The following is a 20,888-nucleotide window of genomic DNA, read 5'->3' on the forward strand; positions in this document are numbered from 1 at the left end:
TAAACATCTTAATTCAGCTATCTAAAAGTATCTATAAACACATTTTATTAAATAGGTTTTATAGACTAAATTTTACCCTTTAAAAGCATTTTAATAATATCAGGATTATTCAATAATAAAAGTAGAGTCAGAAAACCTGGCTTACATTCTGGAAGCATAAATGATTTTTAACCCTCTAAAAGCAGAATCGCAAATCAAATCACAAAATGGGAAGTATATCTTACATGACGAGATTCATCATCTGGAAAGTTATCATCACAAAGCCAAGCTCCCAAATCAGTTCTCTGGAATTCTGCTGCCACCAGAGCATAAAATTCTAATGTGGGCCCCAAGCCAGTTCCTTCTTCTCCTAAAAATTCAACCTAAACATGAACAAATAAATTATGGGGGAAAGTAAGCTTAAAAAAATTTTAATGATCCCATTCTTGCCAAAAGCCAGTCCTACTGTAATATACTTTTTTTTATAGTAGCGGTATAATATAAGCCACACAGAAGTTTTTATTCCAGTTTTTCTAAAGAGAAATTTGATTTGTTGTACACTATTCCATATTTAAACACTGTGGTGAGCACTGTCCATGCATCAACTTACTTCTCGCAACAAACCTACAAAATAAATTAACATGTCCTTCCATACCAAAGGAAACCAAATTTCAGATAAAGAGGTTATATATCATTTGCTTGAGGAAATGATGGTATACAGATTTATGTGTGTGTGCATGCACACGTGTGTCTATGTGACACCAAAACCTAAACTCTTCCACTTATTTCTGACTTTAGGCAATCACTTTAAAGGTTTTTTATCCATACTCCATGTATTCCAAAAATTATTTGAGGCAGCTTACCAAAACACACAGTGCATGTTAAAAAAAATAATAATAATTGAGAATTATCTGGGTTAGAGGACTATATGGGTAAGAAGAATAAGATGAAGGCACAGAAAATTCTTGTTTTGGGGATGGGGGTGTGAACTGGCAGCACGTGGGATCTTAGTTCCCCAGACAGGGATTGAACCTGTGCTCCCTGCAGTGGAAGCACGGGGTCCTAACCGCTGGGCCGCCAGGGAAGTCCCAGGCACAGAAATTTTAAAGTGAAAACCATAAGCCTTATAAATTTTCTAGAGACGTATTGTATTTATCATAATCAGTCTGTGATCCAAAAATAAACAAACCAGGTGGCTGACATCTGTGACAGGAGAGGTATTTCTTTCCTTGTCTCTCATATATAAGGAATAATATGTATGTAGGATATAATCAACAATGCCCACAATAACATTTCTGCAGTAAATATACTGAATTTCTTACCGCCATTTGCTACAACATCCCTCAATATCTTCATGAGTGAAGATATTCTTTGCTGCTCATTAAGCCACGAGACCCTGACCCCTGAGGAGGTGAGCTGACATCCTCTTATGAAAGATGCTCTGCCAGAGGAGAAGGCCTTTGCACAGAGGGCAGAGAAATCTATCTACACTTCTATCTAATGCAGTTTTTTATGTGGTGGAAGACATAGACTGGTTCTCTAATTGTCAGTCCTGCACACTAAAAGAAATTATATAGAGGTACCTCAAGAACTGATTTCCGATCTGCATGTATTTGCATGACATTCTCAGCCCACTCCATCAGTGATTCACCACGTGGAACTTTCACTCTTTCATGCTTGAGACGACCAACACGAAACTCTCCAGGATCATCTCGCCTTACACTACTTGTGGTCCTTGTTCTTTCCACAGTGGCTTCACGTCGGTTTTGTAACCACACTATTGCTCTGAAATAGAAAAATACCTATGTAGCTGTAGCATACAGCAACAGCTGAATGTACTACTAAACCAGCAACAAAATTTAAAGATTTAAGAATTTTTTAAAAATCGTATTTCATCAGATGATCAAATATACTAACCTTATTTCCTCAAACAAATTGAGAAAATATTGAGTCTATATTTTCCCTTTTTACTTTAGCAATTAACAGATCAAAATAAAGGTCTGTGGTCCAACCCCACACAACACATAAAAATATAGACAAACTCATAATACATAAAATATAAACATTTCCTAAACCAGAGAATGTAAAACATGGTTAAGCTATCTTTATTACTGTGATACAAATTGAAAGCCAACACAGAAACAGTGTTGTGATTTTGAAACATTTTCTTTTTAACAATGCAGAGTTAACCCATCTAGGATGGGAGAAAGAATCTTGAATTAAGAATAAGAAGATGAAAGATCTACTCTCATGTGTGCTACAATTTTTTTGGTACTCTCAAGCCAATCAGCTATGTACTTTGAGAATCAGTTTCCTCATCTATAAAATAAAAATCAGGGAGTTCCCTAGTGGTCTAGTGGTTAGGATTCGGGGCTTTCACTGCCATGGCCCGCATTCAATACCTGGTCAGGGAACTTAAGATCCTGCAAGCTGTGTGGTGCAGCCAAATTTTTTTTAAAAAATTGAAAAAAAAAAAAACCAAAAAACAAACCCACACATATAAAATAAAAGTCATAACCAATGCCATTAATCACAGCGGGCCTATAGTGCTATGTGTGCAAATGCTTGGTAAATGATATGAAATGGTACAACAATGTAACTAAGGGCAACAGGCAGCTCCATTTAAATTATAACTTTTCTACATCTACTTTGAAAGTACCCTGGGTATTCAATCACTCAACAAATATTTACCGAGCACCTACAACGTGCTATACACTGCAGCTAGAGCAGTGAACAAAACTGCCAGAAATTCCTGCCCTCCTGAAACTTTCATCTAGTGAAGGAGACAGAAAAACAAAAAGAAGTAAAATGGTTTGTTAGATGGTAGTAAGAGAAAAATAATGGCCAGAAGATATATTTTAATGTTATCAAAGCTATTTGCAAGCACTAAATTTTGTATTCTTGGGAATTTCAGCAACTAATAATTTATGTAAGCCACTTAAATACTGTACAATAAATGCTAGCTAATGGAAAACACAGTACTTCAATCCACACTGCTTCAAGAGTGCTTATATCCAACTGGAAATCAAAAAATGTTTAAATGTTGGGGCTTCCCTGGTGGCGCAATGGTTAAGAGTCCACCTGCCGATGCAGGGGACACAGGTTTGTGCCCCGGTCCGGGAGGATCCCACATGCCGTGGAGCGGCTGGGCCCGTGAGCCATGGCCGCTGAGCCTGTGCATCCGGAGCCTGTGCTCCGCAACGGAAGAGGCTACAAGAGTGAGAGGCCCGCGTACCGCAAAAAAAAAAAAAAAAAAGTTTAAATGTTGACAACTCTTTTTTTTTTGTGGGGGGGGCCACACCTCACAGCTTGCGGGATCTTCATTCCCCCACCAGGAATTGAACCCACACCCTTGGCAATGAAAGTACAGGGTCTAAACCACTGGACCACCAGGGAATTCCCAAATGTCGACAACTCTTTACGAGAAAACAATATATTCCCTTCATCAATCTTGAAATAAAGTATATATGTACATTTTGAGCTTATATAAAACATTTAAAAACACATTTATTCTAAAAATGTAAAATGATACACCTCCTACCTTGATGCACCAAATGCTGTACATGTGAAATACAGCTGTCTAGTTTCGAATGGTATTAGAAAAGGACACTTGCTGGTTAACTGTTCACACCAGTCTGGCAGAGCCCCACTTGCCAATGCCAATGGTTCCTGCAAATTAACAAATAACAATGTCTTAAAGCGATTATGAAAAAAGACAAAAAGGAGTCAATTCTTAACAGGAAAGATGGCGTGAGGTAGCAAAGGAAGGAGAGGCAATACATTCAAAGTCCAACAGATTGAAGAGTTCAACTATCTGGTTTTATTACCTCAATCTGCTGCAAAATTTTTGTTGTGATCTTTTTGCTAGTGAATTCATCTGGTGGAAAAGTAAACTGAGGCTGCTCATCACCTTCTGTAAAAGTAATAAAATTAATTATAAACTGAGTTGCTTTTAAAAATAACACAGAAATCAAACAAGGCTTCTTACAGACCTTCTTGGGATATTCTTGAATAAGGGTCACTTGCAACTATATACAGAATACGCAGAAGCTGAAGGACATCTTCTACTCCACAAGAATTCTGTCCATTGCCTGCTTTGGCCTGAGGTTGTTCTTTTGTCAAATTAAGAATATCACTACTTTGAAGAGTAGAAATGGCCCCCTGGTTTAATCCAGACTTTGTTCCATGCTCACAAAAATCCTTAAGAAACAATTAGGAAAACTAGCCATTAATCATTTTCAAGAAAAGCAATATATCATCCTATTAGTATTAATGTGAAAAGGCTGGAATTCTTCAAAGAATTGCCTTTTTAAAAAATAAAAACAGTATCACCCAAGTCAAAGCTTAACCAAGCTTTGTTCTAAACCAAGAAAATTCTCAAAATATAACCACTAAAAGTCACAGTTAAAACTACGTATTTAGATCCAATGCCACAAACCACATTTGAAATTTTAGCACTGGCATATTAACAATGTTAATTCAACTTCTTCTTTTTAGTATGTCCCAATGAACTGCTCTTCCTCAAGAATATTTAAAAAGCTGCAAAGCACAAAGCCATTCCCAATCAAAATAGTGTTTTGATGCCAATATATACCTTATAGGCAGCTATGAGCTGAGAACAATTTCTGTTTTTCCTAATACTTTTATTAGTGCCAGTTAATTTCCAGTGGCGCAGGAAAGCGGCATCTGCATTCTTCTGCAGGTAGGTTATCAAGTCATTCTTTGGTAATTCATCAGTGCCAAGATACTGTTCCACATGCTCTATAGACCAACAACCCTACAATAGGAAAAACGAAATGTTGGCCTTTCCTGATTATAAAGTTTATGCTATTTCACATGCATTACATAAGGTAGCTTTAAGATCATGCATTTAACCTAATCTAAAGAATCCCATGTTGGGCTTCCCTGGTGGCACAGTGGTTGAGAGTCCACCTGCCGATGCAGGGGACACGGGTTCATGCCCAGGTCCGGAAAGATCCCACATGCCGCGGAGCGGCTGGGCCCGTGAGCCATGGCCGCTGAGCCTGCGCGTCCGGAGCCTGTGCTCCGCAACGGGAGAGGCCACAACACTGAGAGGCCCGCGTACCGCAAAAAAAAAAAAAAAGAATCCCATGTTGCTGATTCCTCCCTTAATTGTTCAACTGAAACACAGCGTTAGTTTTTCTTTGCTTTTCTTTTTCTTTTACTAGGTAGCCAAGAGCAAGACTCATTTCCTAAAAATAACTTACCATCTTTCCATTTTCCTTTTCTTTGTCAGAATCCTTCATTTCTCTGTACATAATTCTAAATATGAAGATATTATTCAAGTTAATTCATAAATCAAATGATTTGTGGTTATTTCTAATAAGCCTTCAATTCTTTAAAAACATGTATGAATGAGGACATTCATTAGCTATATGCTTACATGAAATACTGAACTCAGGGAGAAGTTATAAGAAAAAATATTAATTTGTTAAACATAGGGAACAGCAGAAATCATATTCCTGAAAAAGAGTTATGGTTTATAAATTGAGCATTATTAAGAAGAAAGCATATATCAAACCTAGAACTTTTAAAGATATAAAGTAATATGCCATATCTTGTATTTATAACTTTCATACATTGTTGTAAAAATAAAATAAGATGTGTTTGCATCTGTGTCTAGATGGAAAGAAGGATAAGAATAACAAGGACCAAGAGGCAGTTGAGATCAAATTTTATATTCCAATAAAAACTGAAGGACGAGAATGCCATGAAGACCTTCTGTTCTATCTCAAAAAGACCTAGATTACTTTATTGGACATTATCTAAGATTATCAGTGATGTTAAGAGATATCAGAAAAATAAACTAAGAAAAGTGAAGTTACATAGGATGACTATGATATAATTATTTATAATATTAAATTATATATATTATTAAATAACAAATATTATTATAGGTAGTACTGAGCACCCTCTACATCTCATACAGTACTGAATCTACTTTACATATATTAATTCATTGATTCCTCACAACCACTCTCATTTTACAGATTAGAAAACGAGGTACTAAAATGTTAAAATAAATTTGCCCAAGGTCATTGATAATTATTTAGTGAATGAATAAATGAATGAACAAAGAGAGGCAGGTTTAACTCACAGACCCCAAAGCAAATAACAGAAAATATTTACTACTTCATACACAATCCCAGTCAAAGAGTTCAACAATTATTACATAAGGAGCTAGTCTAGATTATTTCTAAAGTTCCTCCCAGTTGTAAGCTTTACCCTTTCTCCATGAGGAGTCAGAAATGCTCGTATCTGTTCCTGTGAACCAAGAGAACTAAATCTTTTCTGTTCCTATAATACAAAATACAGAAAATATTTCTTGGCTCATATACTATGAAAATATCTACTTAAAACATTAAGTTAAAATCTCTTACGTGTATGTTGGCTCCCAAATACGCCTAAGTTTATCTGATTTCACATTGCCGTTACACGACAACTGAAGCAATTTCTGTACATAGTAAAAGATGGTTGATCTGAAATTAGTGAGTGGTAATTCAACTTCACGAGTTGTTCCAAGACCTGTTACTTTCAAAGTGAGGGCTAATCGAGGTGACGGAGTACATTCAACTTCTTCCAAGAGCTCTGAATGAGGTGTTCCTAAAAATATGGAAGATATGAAAAACAATTACCCTAAAATAAGCAGTTCAGAAAGAGCACTGCACCAAGAGACAGGTTACATGAAATCTAAACGTTTCTGCCATATATCAGCTAAAGATGTCAGCTACTTAAGATTCTCCTGGGGACTTCCCTGGTGGCAGAGTGGTTAAGAATCCACCTGACAATGCAGGGGACACGGGTTCGAGCCCTGGTCCCTGGTCAGGGAAGATCCTACATGCTGTGGAGCAACTAAGCCCACGCACCACAACTGCTCAGCCTGAGCTCTAGAGCCCGCAAGCCACAACTACTGAAGCCCACATGCCTAGAGCCCGTGCTCCGCCACAAGAGAAGCCACCGCAACTAGAAGCCTGCGCACTGCGCCCCGGCTCGCCACAACTAGAGAAAGCCCCCGCGCAGCAACGAAGACCCAATGTAGCCCCAAATAAATAAATAAATTTATTAATATATTAAAAAAAACCCTATAGCTAGTGTCAATTTTATTAAAAAAAAAAAAGATTCTCCTGGCCTCAATATTTTTGTTTTTTTAAAATGGGAAGAATAGTTAGGTTAAAGACAGTGTACTAGAGAAGAATTTATACATATGGTATGAATCTCTAGTTTTTATTAGGGTATACATGAGAATTGTATATTTCAGAACATTTTATTTTTATGAATGAGAAAACTAAAATTATTAATAATACTACATACAGAGAAAACCACATACTCAGTTAAAGACCTATCAACCTTTTGCTTGCATTGAATGAGTCTGTTACGAGGTAAACACACACACACACACAAATACAATTAGTTTCATACGTATTTAGTGATGTACTCTCTTTTTTTTAATCTCAGGAATCTTTTCCTCATATCATGATATAGTTTTATAAAGTACTGTTTTATACACTGCATGACATCCCATTGTACTTTAACTGAACCATATCCGTTATGTAATGAAGGTCATTTCCAATTTTTAAAAAATACTTCTGTAGTCATCTGAGTGCAGAGCTAATACTTCTATAGTACCAATCTGTAGTAGTAAAAATATGAAATATATTGCTAAAGAACTCTATCGAAAATCTGTACCTATTTATACTCCCTAGAATAGGTTTTCCTTTTTTTTTTTTTGCGTTACGTGGGCCTCTCACCATTATGGCCTCTCCTGTTGCGGAGCACAGGCTCAGCGGCCATGGCTCAAGGGCCCAGCCGCTCCACGGCATGTGGGATCCTCCCGGACCGGGGCACGAACCCGCATCCCCTATATTGGCAGGCGGACTCTCAACCACTGCGCCACCAGGGAAGCCCTAGGCTTTCCTTTTTGAAGGGACCTTGGAACATCTTGATTCATACTCATTCTCACCATCATACTACATCATATACCTCACATTATACTACATCATATACCTCACATTATACTATAAACTGTACTTACGTTCATATTTAACATAGGTATCTCTTTATCAAGTAATAAGTACATTCCACAGTAACATTTAAGTCTTCTTGAAGGATAATATACTGATTATAATAGCTGACATTTATTGAGACACACATCAGGTACCATGCTAGACACTTTACATATCTCACCTCATTTAAACCTTTTAACTACCTTATCAAACAAGGACTTTATTTTCCCCATATAAGAGATGAGGAAAGCCAGGCTTACACAGATTAGGGGATTTGCCCAGTGTATTAGTTTCCTATTGCTGCTATAACAAATTACCACAACTGAGTGGTTTAAAACAACACAAATATATTATCTTGTAATTCTAGAGGCCAGAAATCTAAAATGGGTTGGGCAAGGCTTTGTTCCTTTTGGAGGCTCTAGGGAAGAATCCATTTCCTTGCCTTTTCTAGCATCCAGAGTCTTCCCATGTTTCTTGACTCATGGCCCCTCACCACTGTGATTGCTGCTTCCTGTTGTCAAATCTCCTCTGACTCTGACCCTCCTGTTTCTCTCTTATGAGGGCACTGGTGATTACATTGGGCTCACCCAGAAAAACAGGATAATTTCTCCATCTCAAGATTCTTAATCACATCTACAAAGTCTCTTTTCTCATGTTAAGGTGACATATTCACAGATTGTAGAGGTTAGGACCTACATATCTTTGGGAGGGGGCCATTAGTGTGCCTACCACACCCAAAATAGAGTTGTAAGAGATGGAGCTGGCACTCAGGCTCACTGACTCTGGAGGCCATAACTAAAACCACTATATAGCTTTTCAAAGTAAAAGCTGCATGGGAGTAATGCTTAGCAATTTTGATCCAGTAGAAAACAGAATACAAATTATCTACCTTTAAATGAGTCTTTGCTTTAAAATTTATACAAATGTAAAACACAGTGTGTTTTTAAAATACTATAATTTTATAGCCAAGACATGGAAGCAACCTAAATGTCTATGGACAGATGAATGGATAAAGATGTGGTGTGTATATATACACAACGGAATACTACTCAGCCATAAAAAAGAATGAAGTAATGCCATTTGCAGCAACATGGACAGACCTAGAGATTATCACACTAAGTGAAGTAAGTCTGACAGAGAAAGACAAATACTGTATGATATCAGTTATAATGTGGCATCTAAAATGTGATACAAATGAACTTATTTATGAAACAGAAACAGACTCACAAATACTGAAAACAAACTTATGGTTACCAAAGAGGAAAGGTGGTGGGGGAGGGATAAATTAGGAGTTTGGGATTAGCAGATACAAACTACTACATATAAAACATATAAACAACAAGGTCCTACTGTATAGCACAGGGAACTATATTCAATATCCTGTAATAAACCATAATGGAAAGAATATGGAAAAGAATACATATATGTATAACTGGATCACTGTGCTGTAAACCAGAAACTAACACAACATTGTGAATCAACTATACTTCAATAAAAAATAAAATAAAATAAAATAAAATACTGTAATTTGCTCCTTTTAAAAAAAATCTGTATTTTTTTTAAGGATGCATGGCTGATATATAGTTTCTCCTGAAACCTTTTACTTATAACCTGCATATACAAGTAGTACCTTACTTTTTTCAACTATACAGTACTACTTTATTTGGTACCTATTAAAATTAAATCACAAAAACTAAAATATAGTATACCTGGGGGTGGAATTTCTAGATCAGTTGTCTGCTGGACATTAGTACGACCAGGTCTAGGATCAAAAGCAGGAACCAAAGCTGAAAACTGCCGCTTTAGTACATAATCATCATCCCATGTTCTCCGGCGTCCCCCTTTAGTTTCATACTCTTCTTCTTCCTATTAAAATAAAATTCCACGTACAAACATTAAAAGGTAAAACTCTTCATTATTGCTAGCAATATGCTATCTATAAAATAAGGTATATGTCAAATACTTCTCTCTATAGGTATTTCATGTCCTTATTCAACCATATTTCTTAAGCAAAATATAAGCCAAACATGTAGATACATAAATTTCTTACTGATTTAAGTTTATAAAAAGTAAGTCGCTGTATGGTTAAAATTTCAAGAGTCACACATCTGGTAATAAAGCTAAATGAAAAGTCAAAAAAAGATAAGTAGCTTTAGTGATGGTTACACAAATTTACACGTGATAGAATGACAAAGAACCATACACACACATTGGACCAATGCCAGCTTCCTGGTTTTGATACTGCACTCTAATTATGTAAGATGTAACCACTGGAAGAAACTGGACAAAGGGCACACAGGACCCTTCGATCTTTGCAACTTCCTGTGAACATATAATTATTTTTAAATAGGCTGTTTTTTTTTTTAAAGTGTAAACTGTATTACATACTGAATTACATACAAAACAGATACAGTGCTTGGAAGTTGCTTTAAATTACTATGGGGCAAATAGTTCAAACAAGTTTGACAAAGTGTTGATCTGTCAAATGATGGGTTCTTGGGGATTTATTGCACTATTCTTTCTACTTCTAGCATGTTTGAAAAATTCCATAATAAAAGTTTTTTTAAGGAACATTTTCTCCTCTCCTTCACTTTTTGTATCAACAAAAAAGAGATCAATGAACTGTAAATATTGTAAATGTCTGATGTAATAATTTTTAAATAATAATTATCTATATACTTAAATGTACACATATAGACCCCTCATATTTTGAACACTTAATTGAAATTAACCTTTGTAACAAATCAAACTGACATTTGACAGCTCTGGAACCAGAATGTCTGGGTTTTTATCCCGGATCCAAAACTTCTACGTGTGATCTTTAGTAATCATGAGGCAGGAGATACATGGGCTCCAGGCTAGGCATTTAAAACTGGCCTCCTGTTTACATTTCTTGGGACGAGAAAAAGATGGGCTTCAGGCTGGACACTTACAACTAGCCTCCTGTTTGCACTTCCTGAGACAGGAGATAGGTGGGCTTCAAGGTTAGATATTTAAAACCAGCCTCCTGTTTGTAATTCAAAATAGAAATAAAAACAGAAACAGGGTAAATATCCAGGCTTTGTCTCCCGAGGACACTCTAAGATAACAGTCACGGCAGGGACAGAGAGGGGCTAATCCCTGTTTGAGTAAAGATCAAGGGGTCACATATTTCCCGTCCTTGGGGCGAGGGAGACACTGCACATGCGCAGAAAGGCTCCTTGGGGGTCAAAAAGGAGGAGGCACCACCCCATAATATGTGATGCCAAGGCCCCCCATAGGCCTCTGGGCTGGAATCCATCTTGGAAAAAAGTAGCGCACACATTTTGGAGAGGGCCCTAGGGCAGGTCAGGTGTAGAAACAGAAACCAGGGAATTGGCTAAGCATAAACAAAGACCCGGAAGAACTGCCCTATATAAATGACTTAACCACCTCTTTACTACGCTCCACATTAGGGGGGACGCCCACACCCTTTCTCTCCAGGTGTGCATCTCTGCCTTGCTTCTGTCTTAATTAAACAAACTCTTTCTCTGTGTTCTCTCCCACTTGTCGTGCTGTCTCTAATAATAAACTTTGTACCTGTTTTTACAGTTTTTGCCTCCTTAAGAAATGCATTTTTCAATGGGGGCAAGAGCCAGGGAAAATTGCTTCTAGCTTCTAGTCCCTGCTGGTCTGGTGGCTAGGATTCCTGGTTTTCATCCAGGCTACCCAGGTTCAATTCCTGGGCAGGGAACTAAGACCTTGCTTCAAGCCAGAGCTCACTGCTGTCTCTCCAAGGTCAATCACTTCACCTGAAAATTGGGACTAATAATCTCAAAGGGTTGTTGAAAGGACCGAATTAGTTAATATACATAAACAGTGCCTAGCACGTAATTAATGATAAATGTTAGTTAATAGACTAATACTTCTATTACTCTACTATGAAAACTTAGAAAATAGCTATTAACCATTTTAGTATATGTTTACTGCCACCCAAAGGGCAAGATGAGCAGGTTTCAAGTAAGAAATTCCTGTATGCATTATGGTAGAGCAATCATGGACTCTATCTGGAATATGGAACCCAAGCAGTTGGGCAAGTTTCTTTTTGTTAACTCTATTTAGTAGCGTCCTGCTCACCCTGCCCCTGCTGTATATTTTTCTAGGCATTTTAGTTGGTGCTTTACTGTGAAAAGGGAAAAAAATACACTGTAGAGAAGGTAAACGTGAAGATATTACCTGCTCCCCAATAGGTCGGCTCCCCGCTCCAGCTGGGACCTGTGGTAGCTGTGAGGTGACGGCATGGTGTGTTACATCAGAGCGGGAGCCAGCTCGACGCTGCAGGGATGGACGTCTCAGAATCTGATACAGAAAATGTAAAGAGACATGTCTAATTATCTGACCCATATATATCCCTATTCAGCCTTGACCTGAACTATAAACCTATATTACCAAAACTGTCATCAGAAAACTTCATATTCATTAGCCATGTACAGAAAAGTTACAAAGTGAATGTTTTAAATTCATCATGCATCATATACTAACCTTCACAAGAAATGTGCTAATATTCTGTTTTCTAAGCAAGATATACTAAAAGCATTTTTTGGAGTTCTCCACCCCACTATAACTCAACTTATGAAAAAACACGTTTTAATCTAGTAACATTTTATAAAGGGAAATAAAAATTATACAAGAAGTTAGAATAAAAGGCATTTTCAGGCAATAGTTCAATTTGAAGACAATCATAGTTATCAAACACTAAGATTTCTGGATCATACTGCCTAAGCTTGAGTCCTACTTTTCTACTTAACTCTAAATAATAAGGGCAAATTATGTTTTCTATGTCTCTGTCTCATAGGTCTGTGTAAGGACTGATGAGATAACATGCAGATACTGCTTACAAAACAGTAGGTACCAAAAATTTCTAAGTATAACTATTGTGGAAGAACCATGAAAATTATATTCTTTAGGATTAGTGCAGTTCTTCACACTTTAAAACCTGTGAAAACATCAGATGTGATGTAGTGTTTTTCAACTATGACCAATTTATTTTCTTTCAAAAAATGTCATAAATGCTCAGATTAAAAGTGCTTTTCTTAATTAACCACATTTTTCATACTGGTGCCATATCGCTTGCTTCAAAGTTTAACCAGGACTTTGCTTTTCCTCTCTTCCATTTCAGTTATTAACATCCTGTCTTAGTTGAGAGAATGGGGGACTCTCTCTACCATAACCTCCTCGTATTCTTGGTCCTCCTGATTGTCATCTTCATTTTCATCATCTTCCTCATCTGGCTCCGGCAAGTCCTCATCATCATCTAGCTCAGCTAGCAGAGTACTGGCACGGCAGCTATCAAGGAAATCTAGAAAACAAAGCCAACGATCTTCCTCTTAACGGAATTAACAAAGCACAACAAAGTAACTTTGCGTATTGATTTTTTTTTTTTTTGCGGTACGCGGGCCTCTCACTGTTGTGGCCTCTCCCGTTGTGGAGCACAGGCTCCGGACGCGCAGGCTCAGCGGCCATGGCTCACGGGCCTAGCTGCTCTGCGGCATGTGGGATCCTCCCGGACCGGGGCACGAACCCGTGTCCCCTGCATCGGCAGGCGGACTCTCAACCACTGTGCCACCAGGGAAGCCCTGCGTATTGATTTTATAATACAAAGGTAAAATTCCAAAGGGACAAGTATAAAGGCCACATCTAGTACTGCCACTCTTCTACCACCACACATAAAGGATGAGTAACAATGGTAAACAGTCACAAGCATGGCAGAAAACAACATGGGATAAAAGATAGTCATAAACTAAATCTATATCTACAAAATCATTTTTAAAAAGGTCAACAATATGGGGTATGTTAAAAAATAAAAACAATCCTATTATTATTCTCTGCACAAGTCACAGGAAACATAAAACGGTGGAAAGTGAACAATGGAATCATTCGCTCTGTCAACAATTATCTGTTGAGTACCTACTATGTACCAAGAATTCCGTTAGCCACCAGGTATATGCAGTTGTAAACAAAATAGACATGGTCTGAGGTCCCATGGAGCTTACAGGGCAGAGAGGCATTTAAAGGTAAACATGAATACATAAATATAAACTGTGAAAGATCTTACGAGGGAAAAGAAAAGAATTAAGTCCATCAGAGAGACCTGAGTTTATCTATGTGACTGGGGAGATTACTTAATGATAATGACTACTTAAAGATAATGTCTATTTACTATGGAATAATGTTAGTACCATCTTTCATATTATGGAAATTATCTAGCACATAAAAAAGTTCAATAAACTTGAATCCCTTTTGTCTCCCTCTTTCTTAGGATCTCTTCCCTTCACCCTTCAGTAAAGATAAGGTCAAATTTACATTGCCCCACATAAATGAAGATGCTGAGAAGCTGTTCCCCACAGGAACTGAAAACAAAAAGAGGAATAATGGGTTTAAAACAAGGTAAGTTTTCACTGGATCTGGAATTTAAAAAACTGCTATGGATAAGAAGACAGTATAATAGTATATACTCTATATTCCAAAAGAACATCCAGAAAACAATTTATAATTATTTAGTAGAAACTTGCATTTGCAAATTTCTGAACCAAATATTATTTTTTAAGTCTAATAATTATATAGGACTAAAAATTCAATGCCTTTTACTGTGACTTGCCATTGCTTATAAGACATATTCTGATTTCAGAATATTCACAGCTAAATTGGCAACATTTTTTCCTTAGTGACATAAGATAATCTTATAATTAATGGCATCTTAAATTTGATGAAATATATTACCCCTAACATATGTAAAGTGCCATCCTGCAATTTAGGTAGTGGTTCTCATGAACATAATGTGGTAGTATACAAAATAAATCAATTCCACTTTTTGGTTAATTTTTAAAGGAAAAAAAAATATATATGTATATATAAATTCCACCTCCTATATGTTACAATTCACTGAAGTCAGAGGTTTGTTTAACTCATCTTCCCTTTTTTATCAGAGTATAAGAATATTATATATACATATATTTTTAAAAAGCTGCTTATTTTATACATTTGACCATATTACAGAATCAAATCATGTCCCTCAAAGTTTGCATATATAGAAATTATTTTATAAGGCAGATATTACTCTGATCCTTCATACAGCAGCACTCTCAAAGAGTCCTCCAGTTTTAGAAACATAGAAAAGGAAATTTTAATCCCCAAAGAATAATTTTTAAAAGGCAACCAGTAGCCCTAACTCTTCAATATTCTTTCCCACTAGCATACCCACAACTTTCTTAACCTTCACATGATTTAGAACTAAAGCTTAAAGTTAACATATTAACAGGGAGAAGCAGAAGGCCTCCATGAGAAAAACCAAAGTAGAAAAGTTTATTCAGTGAATTTACAATACTTTGTTGTAACAATCATCATCATTTTGCTATATACATATTTAATAGCTAAAGTAGAAACAGAGAAATGTAATGCTTTTCCTAAAACCATAGAACATCAGATGCAATTCCTGGCTTGGAATAGGAGAGGCCACAGTCTCAGAAAAGAAGAGGAAAACATATTAAAATGATGTATACATAAAATAGTACTTAAAATATATCTTCACATAGATTTTCTTTTATTTTAGATTAACAAAAGTAATTTTGAAAAAAGAACAGGTGATCAAGGATGTATGATAAAAGGTATTCTAAAACAATAGGAATTTACCCTAAGGAAATACACAAAAATACAATTCAAGGATGCTCATTCATAACAGTGTTGATGGTAATGAAAAGCTGTAGCTTAAATATCCAAAATGGGGGATTTATTAAATAACGATCATACAAACAGAGGAATATTTGGCAGCCACTTCATATGTTGTAGAAACTCATCGAACAATATGAAAATATTTCACAATGTACTGAGTGAAAAGAGCTGTCTGCAAAGGATAGAATCCCTTTTTGTTTAAAAAAACAAAAACCTAAAGAACATATATATCAAATGATATGTATTAAATGACAACAGTGGTTATCTCTGGAAGGTACGAACTAGATGATTTTATCTGCTTCTATATTTCCTTTCTGTAAAAAGTTTTACTTTTCTAATAAGATAAAATAAGATGATCAGAAACATATATTTTAATTGAATCAAATGGTTTTATCACTGACTACATACCATGGAAGCTATAATGTAGAAAACCCCTAAGCAAAAATTAATTCATCTGAAAAAAATTCAAATGTTACCTAAATAAAGAATAATTTCCCAAAGACTTTGGTAATAGTTGTGATATTGTGATTTACAATAAAATAAATTTGGTCTTCGCCTCTGTTCTAGGCACTGAGTTCCTAAAACTCTTGGAATTTCCTAAGAGATAAGAGCAATAGAGGTGTCTTTTGTTATTCATAACCAGAGTTGGTTTAATGAGACTTTTAAAAAGCCCTTAGGTAATCTAAGGATGGAGCTGGCTGTTAGTGGAACCAACCACAAGTAGAAGGTTGGAATTTTCATCCCACCCCTTAGACCTCTGAGGAGAGGAGCTGGAGATTGAGTCACCAATGGCCAATAATTTAATTAATGGTGCCTAAATCATGAAGCCTCAAAAAAACCCCTAAAAGGCTGGGGTTCAGAAAGCTTCCAGGTTGGTGGACATGAACACACTGACAGGCCAGGAGGGTCCCTAAACTCCATGGGGACAGACGTTCCTGTGCTTGGGACACTTCCAGACTTCACCCTATGCATCTCTTCTACTTGGCTGTTCTGAGTTATATATCTTTTTTTTTCTTTTTGGCCGAACCACGCGGCTTGTGGGATCTTCGTTCCCCGACCAGGGATCGAACCTCGGGCCTCAGCACTGGAAGCACGGAGTCCTAACCACTGGACCGCCAGGGAATTCCCTATATATCCTTTTTATAATAAACCAGTAACCCAGTAAATAAAATGTTTTCCTGAGTCCTGTGAGCCACTCTAGCAAATTAATCCAACCCAAGGATGGGATCATGGAAACTTCCAATTTATAGCCAGTCAGTCAGAAGCACAGATGACAACCTGGACTTGTGATTAGTGTTGTGGAACTAAGACTTTAACCTGTGGGATCTGATACTATCTCCAGGTAGGTAGGTAGTGTCAGAATTGAGTTAAATTTTAAGACATTGAGCTGATGTGGGAAAACTTCACACACATCTGGTGCTAACGACATGCCAGAATTGAAGCATTCTATGAGTATTAAAAGTACAGGAGACACACAGGAGTGTTTTTCCTCTTACATTACAACGTACAGGAACTATCAATTTACAAAGCTTATTAATCTATCACACTTCTTTCTTCTCTGATAAAGATATCAAATATCTCTGTTATTATGGTTCTTCTAATAAAACTTCACTAGTGACAAAAGGCAAAAAAAGGATGACACACAAAAAGTTCCTAGACGTCTATTTACAATCAGATAATTTCTTAACAGTCCTGCATATCACTGTGAGTTTTTTCATCATATATGAAGCTGCCACATTTGTAAGAAGAGAGAATTATCCTTTTCTAATCAAAGGTTAAAAATAACCAAGGAGAAAAATGTAATAAAAGTGTCGCTATATAAATATCTAAATATTGTAAACTATAACTTACCATATAAGGAATATTCTGCTTCCTGACCTGTATCACTCTCACTGGAGGTTGATGTGAGGCTGGTGGTCAAAGTATTACTTAATGACTGACCAACTGATAAAGCTGTTGTTGCTGTGGCTACATTGCTGCTGCTAGTGACACTGGATGTTGACATAGTCACTGTTGATGTAGTACCAGGTGTGGTCAAATTAGGGAAACTCTGAGCACCCATAAGAGGAGAAGCTAAACATAAAAATGAAGCAAATTAGTACAAAAAGGGAGGATTATATAAACCTTAGAAAAACTACGTTGTATATTTAGGAAAAAGAATGAGGTCATGAAACACCAATTATTAAAAGGCTGAAAAGCAACAACTTTGGGAACCCAACTGAAATCCAACAAAAATTCTTACTTTTATAGCATTATTATTTTTCAAAATGTTAAGCCTAGCTTTATAAATAAGTGAAACAGGCAATGAAATAACTCCCAATGTTATTTTCCAAGGGAATTACTTTGATCCATTGGTAGCTTTAATTAGAATTAAAAACTTTCAGAAGCTAATATCAATTCAGGACCTAAGTAAAAGCTATGCCAGTATTACACTCTGATTTCAATTGACTTTGATGATATTTAATAGTCATCTATTTCCTCTTGCAACCGTACTTAACAATTTATCACAGAGGAGTGAAAAACAGAAGTGTGTTATTATTTAGAAAAAGAGGCTCTTTATCACACCTGATCAGAATTCTTAAAATATCACAATTCTATAGAACTTAACCTCATATTCCTGAAGTGCTAAATTTGACACAGTTGTATATAACATGGTTAATGATCTAGTTAAAGACTGAAGCCAGAATCCACTTGAACAGATCCTACTTTGCATCCCTCAGAGTGGAAAAAGCATTGGGTTCCATAAGGAAAAGCTCACTTACTTGCTGTGCTCATCACATTCCTCCCCAAAGTATTAGTGTTGTTATCACTGCTGCTTCGGCTTAGATTCATGTTGTTCGTGGCATTAGTCCGTGCTATGTTTGCCACTCTCCTTACAAAACTCTCCAAGCTAGATGTTTCTCTTGAGGACAGGTTAGGAACACTTGCACTAGAGCTCATAGGGGCCCCAGCAGCTAACAAAGAACTCACTGACAGTCTGTTACTTGCTGAAGAGCTAAGGGGCCGTTGTGAAGCTGCTTCTTTATTAGTTAACTCAGATACTGAACTAACATCAGGAGAACTAACACTAACAATTCCCATGGATATTGCAGTAGACTCCCCAGGAGCACGAACAGAACTATCAGGGCCTAACTTTCTTTCAGCATTTTCACTTCCCATTTCCGTTGTTAAGGTGCTGGTACTTGCACTGGAAGATGACCCTACTTCTGTTTGAGGGACGTTTTCAGCAGATGAAAGAACAACAATTGGTTCATGGACATCAGCTCCTGAAACTATACTGTGTTCCATTACAATTTCTGATCTCCGTTCCGTTTTGGTCGAACCCAAGCTGATGTCGCTGCTACTGGCCACGCTACACACAGAACTGCTGCTTCCTTTTCTACTTGAGGAGCCTGCAGCAGCAGATGTCTTGTCTGGACAGTTGTTTTTCACCAAGCTGCTCCATGATTGCGTTGTGCCTGAAACAGTGGATGAAACAGGTTTGGGTGATGCCACTGTATCAGGGTCGTACCCTGGTGCAAGCTTGAGGTCAAATTTTCCTTCTGCGCCCATACGGTAAGAGTTTGAGCCACCAGCATCCCAGGTGACATCAATCCAGCCTGGAAAGGGACAGGAGTTTGTGAGACCCAGCAGAAAGCAGATAGGAGCGTGTCAGACAGTAGCTCCACAATATGGGATCAGCTTTTCATCAGTGCTGCACTTCTCTGAATTTCTAGTCATCTAAGGTCTGCTAACTAAAATTAAATCCTTCCTTCTATTTCTCTTATTTCTGAACTGTTTGTTCTGGTGATACTTAATGTAAGGGTCATGTTTACATCTATTGGGGTATCTTTTAAGGGGAAGAACTGTTAAAAATTGTAAAAAGACTGATAAAAATGGTAAAATATTACAACTTCAGCAAGTATAGATGAAATCTAAGTAAAAGCTTTTTCAGTTGCTAAATATGATTATGTGGTCAAATGTTATTCATAGAAAAAAGTGCTGGCTTAACCATTAATTTCTAAGTTTGGGCTAAATCCTATAATTGACAGACAAAATATTCATATATCACTGTAGAAATTCTAGGTCACTATAGTTCAAATAACACTAAGTTAGCATTTCGGTTGTGTTCTCAAAGTTCAGTGGTTATTTGGTTCTCTTATGATTAAGTTTAATAAATTTGAATAAGCGCAGAAAATTCTAAAACCAAAATTTTAAAAGTATGCTAGGCTCTTTTATTAGATAGAACCTATATGATAAAGCTAATAACGTTAAAAGAACTAATGAGAATAACAATATTAAATCTATGTTTACTTATGCTTGGAAAATGATACTTATTCTTTTTTAAAAATGGTAATTAACTTCCAAAAGCAAAACAAATTGCCTATTAGAAAGAAAATTAATAGAAATTTTACAATCTTATTTTAGTGCTATAAGCTAACTACTTCAGAGGAAAAAAAACACATAAAAATATTTATTTTTGTAAAGTGTTAAGTCTTTATAAAGTTTAAGTAAAAGTACTTTACCCATACACACACATACTCCCGTGCATGCGCACACACATGCACACACATGCCAAGTTCATATAAGTTTACGATGAGGCTCAGAGGGGTTTAAGTAATACTGAATTACCTGTGGGCATTATCTGCATACAAGTTGTTTGAGAGGAAACTGACTGCCCAAAATCTACATAATCTAGTTTAGATGACATTTCAATTGCCTCAATTTATTCTGTATGCTGAAGTAACCTCTGAAGAACCAACATTTAACTATCTCTTCTGCAACATGGAAAAGCGTGAGAAAAGGAAAAATTCAAAAACATATCCCAATCCCAAATAAAAATTACATTTGTATTGTATTAACTGGTCCCAAAATATACTGATAACTTATTTCATAGTACTTATCAAAATCTGTAACTGTAAATTTATCTGTTTTACCCAGAAAGCATGGGGTCATACTTTTTTGTTGACCATTGTATATGTGAAGTCTAACGAAGTACCTTTACATAGTAGGCACTCATATTTGTGGAATAAATTAAAAAATGGATGTTCCTACCAATACAAAGATTCTTTAGAAAGGAAAAGAGATTTAATTGATATAGCATAGAAAAATAACTCAAAACTGTAAACCATTCATATTATGCTTGAGAATGTGTTTAAACTGATCACTCAGAAAGGGTACATACACACTATCCATAAGTGTAAAGATACAAAACTCTGA

At 36.5% G+C, this 20,888-nt stretch overlaps 1 protein-coding gene across 5 annotated transcripts in view; it reads right to left on the reverse strand.

Moving 5' to 3' along the window:
- Window positions 1-20,888, reverse strand: part of HECTD1 (HECT domain E3 ubiquitin protein ligase 1) — an 89,547-nt gene that overhangs the window by 5,821 nt on the left and 62,838 nt on the right. For 2 of the 5 annotated variants that reach the window (XM_081229671.1, XM_081229672.1), the window contains 13 exons: window positions 18,452-19,288; window positions 17,541-17,762; window positions 13,187-13,320; window positions 12,198-12,320; window positions 9,713-9,869; window positions 6,381-6,603; window positions 5,208-5,262; window positions 4,574-4,756; window positions 3,972-4,179; window positions 3,807-3,892; window positions 3,521-3,648; window positions 1,563-1,764; window positions 225-362 (listed from right to left, as the gene is read on the reverse strand). In XM_081229671.1, coding sequence (XP_081085797.1) covers window positions 225-362; window positions 1,563-1,764; window positions 3,521-3,648; window positions 3,807-3,892; window positions 3,972-4,179; window positions 4,574-4,756; window positions 5,208-5,262; window positions 6,381-6,603; window positions 9,713-9,869; window positions 12,198-12,320; window positions 13,187-13,320; window positions 17,541-17,762; window positions 18,452-19,288 — 2,696 coding nt within the window. The remainder of the gene's footprint in view (window positions 1-224; window positions 363-1,562; window positions 1,765-3,520; window positions 3,649-3,806; window positions 3,893-3,971; window positions 4,180-4,573; window positions 4,757-5,207; window positions 5,263-6,380; window positions 6,604-9,712; window positions 9,870-12,197; window positions 12,321-13,186; window positions 13,321-17,540; window positions 17,763-18,451; window positions 19,289-20,888) is intronic. The other 3 variants (XM_081229673.1, XM_081229675.1, XM_081229674.1) reach the window with 3 other exon arrangements.

This window comes from Mesoplodon bidens (genome assembly GCF_964165515.1).
Source record: "Mesoplodon bidens genome assembly, chromosome: 3".
NCBI classification, from domain to species: Eukaryota; Metazoa; Chordata; class Mammalia; order Artiodactyla; family Ziphiidae; genus Mesoplodon; species Mesoplodon bidens.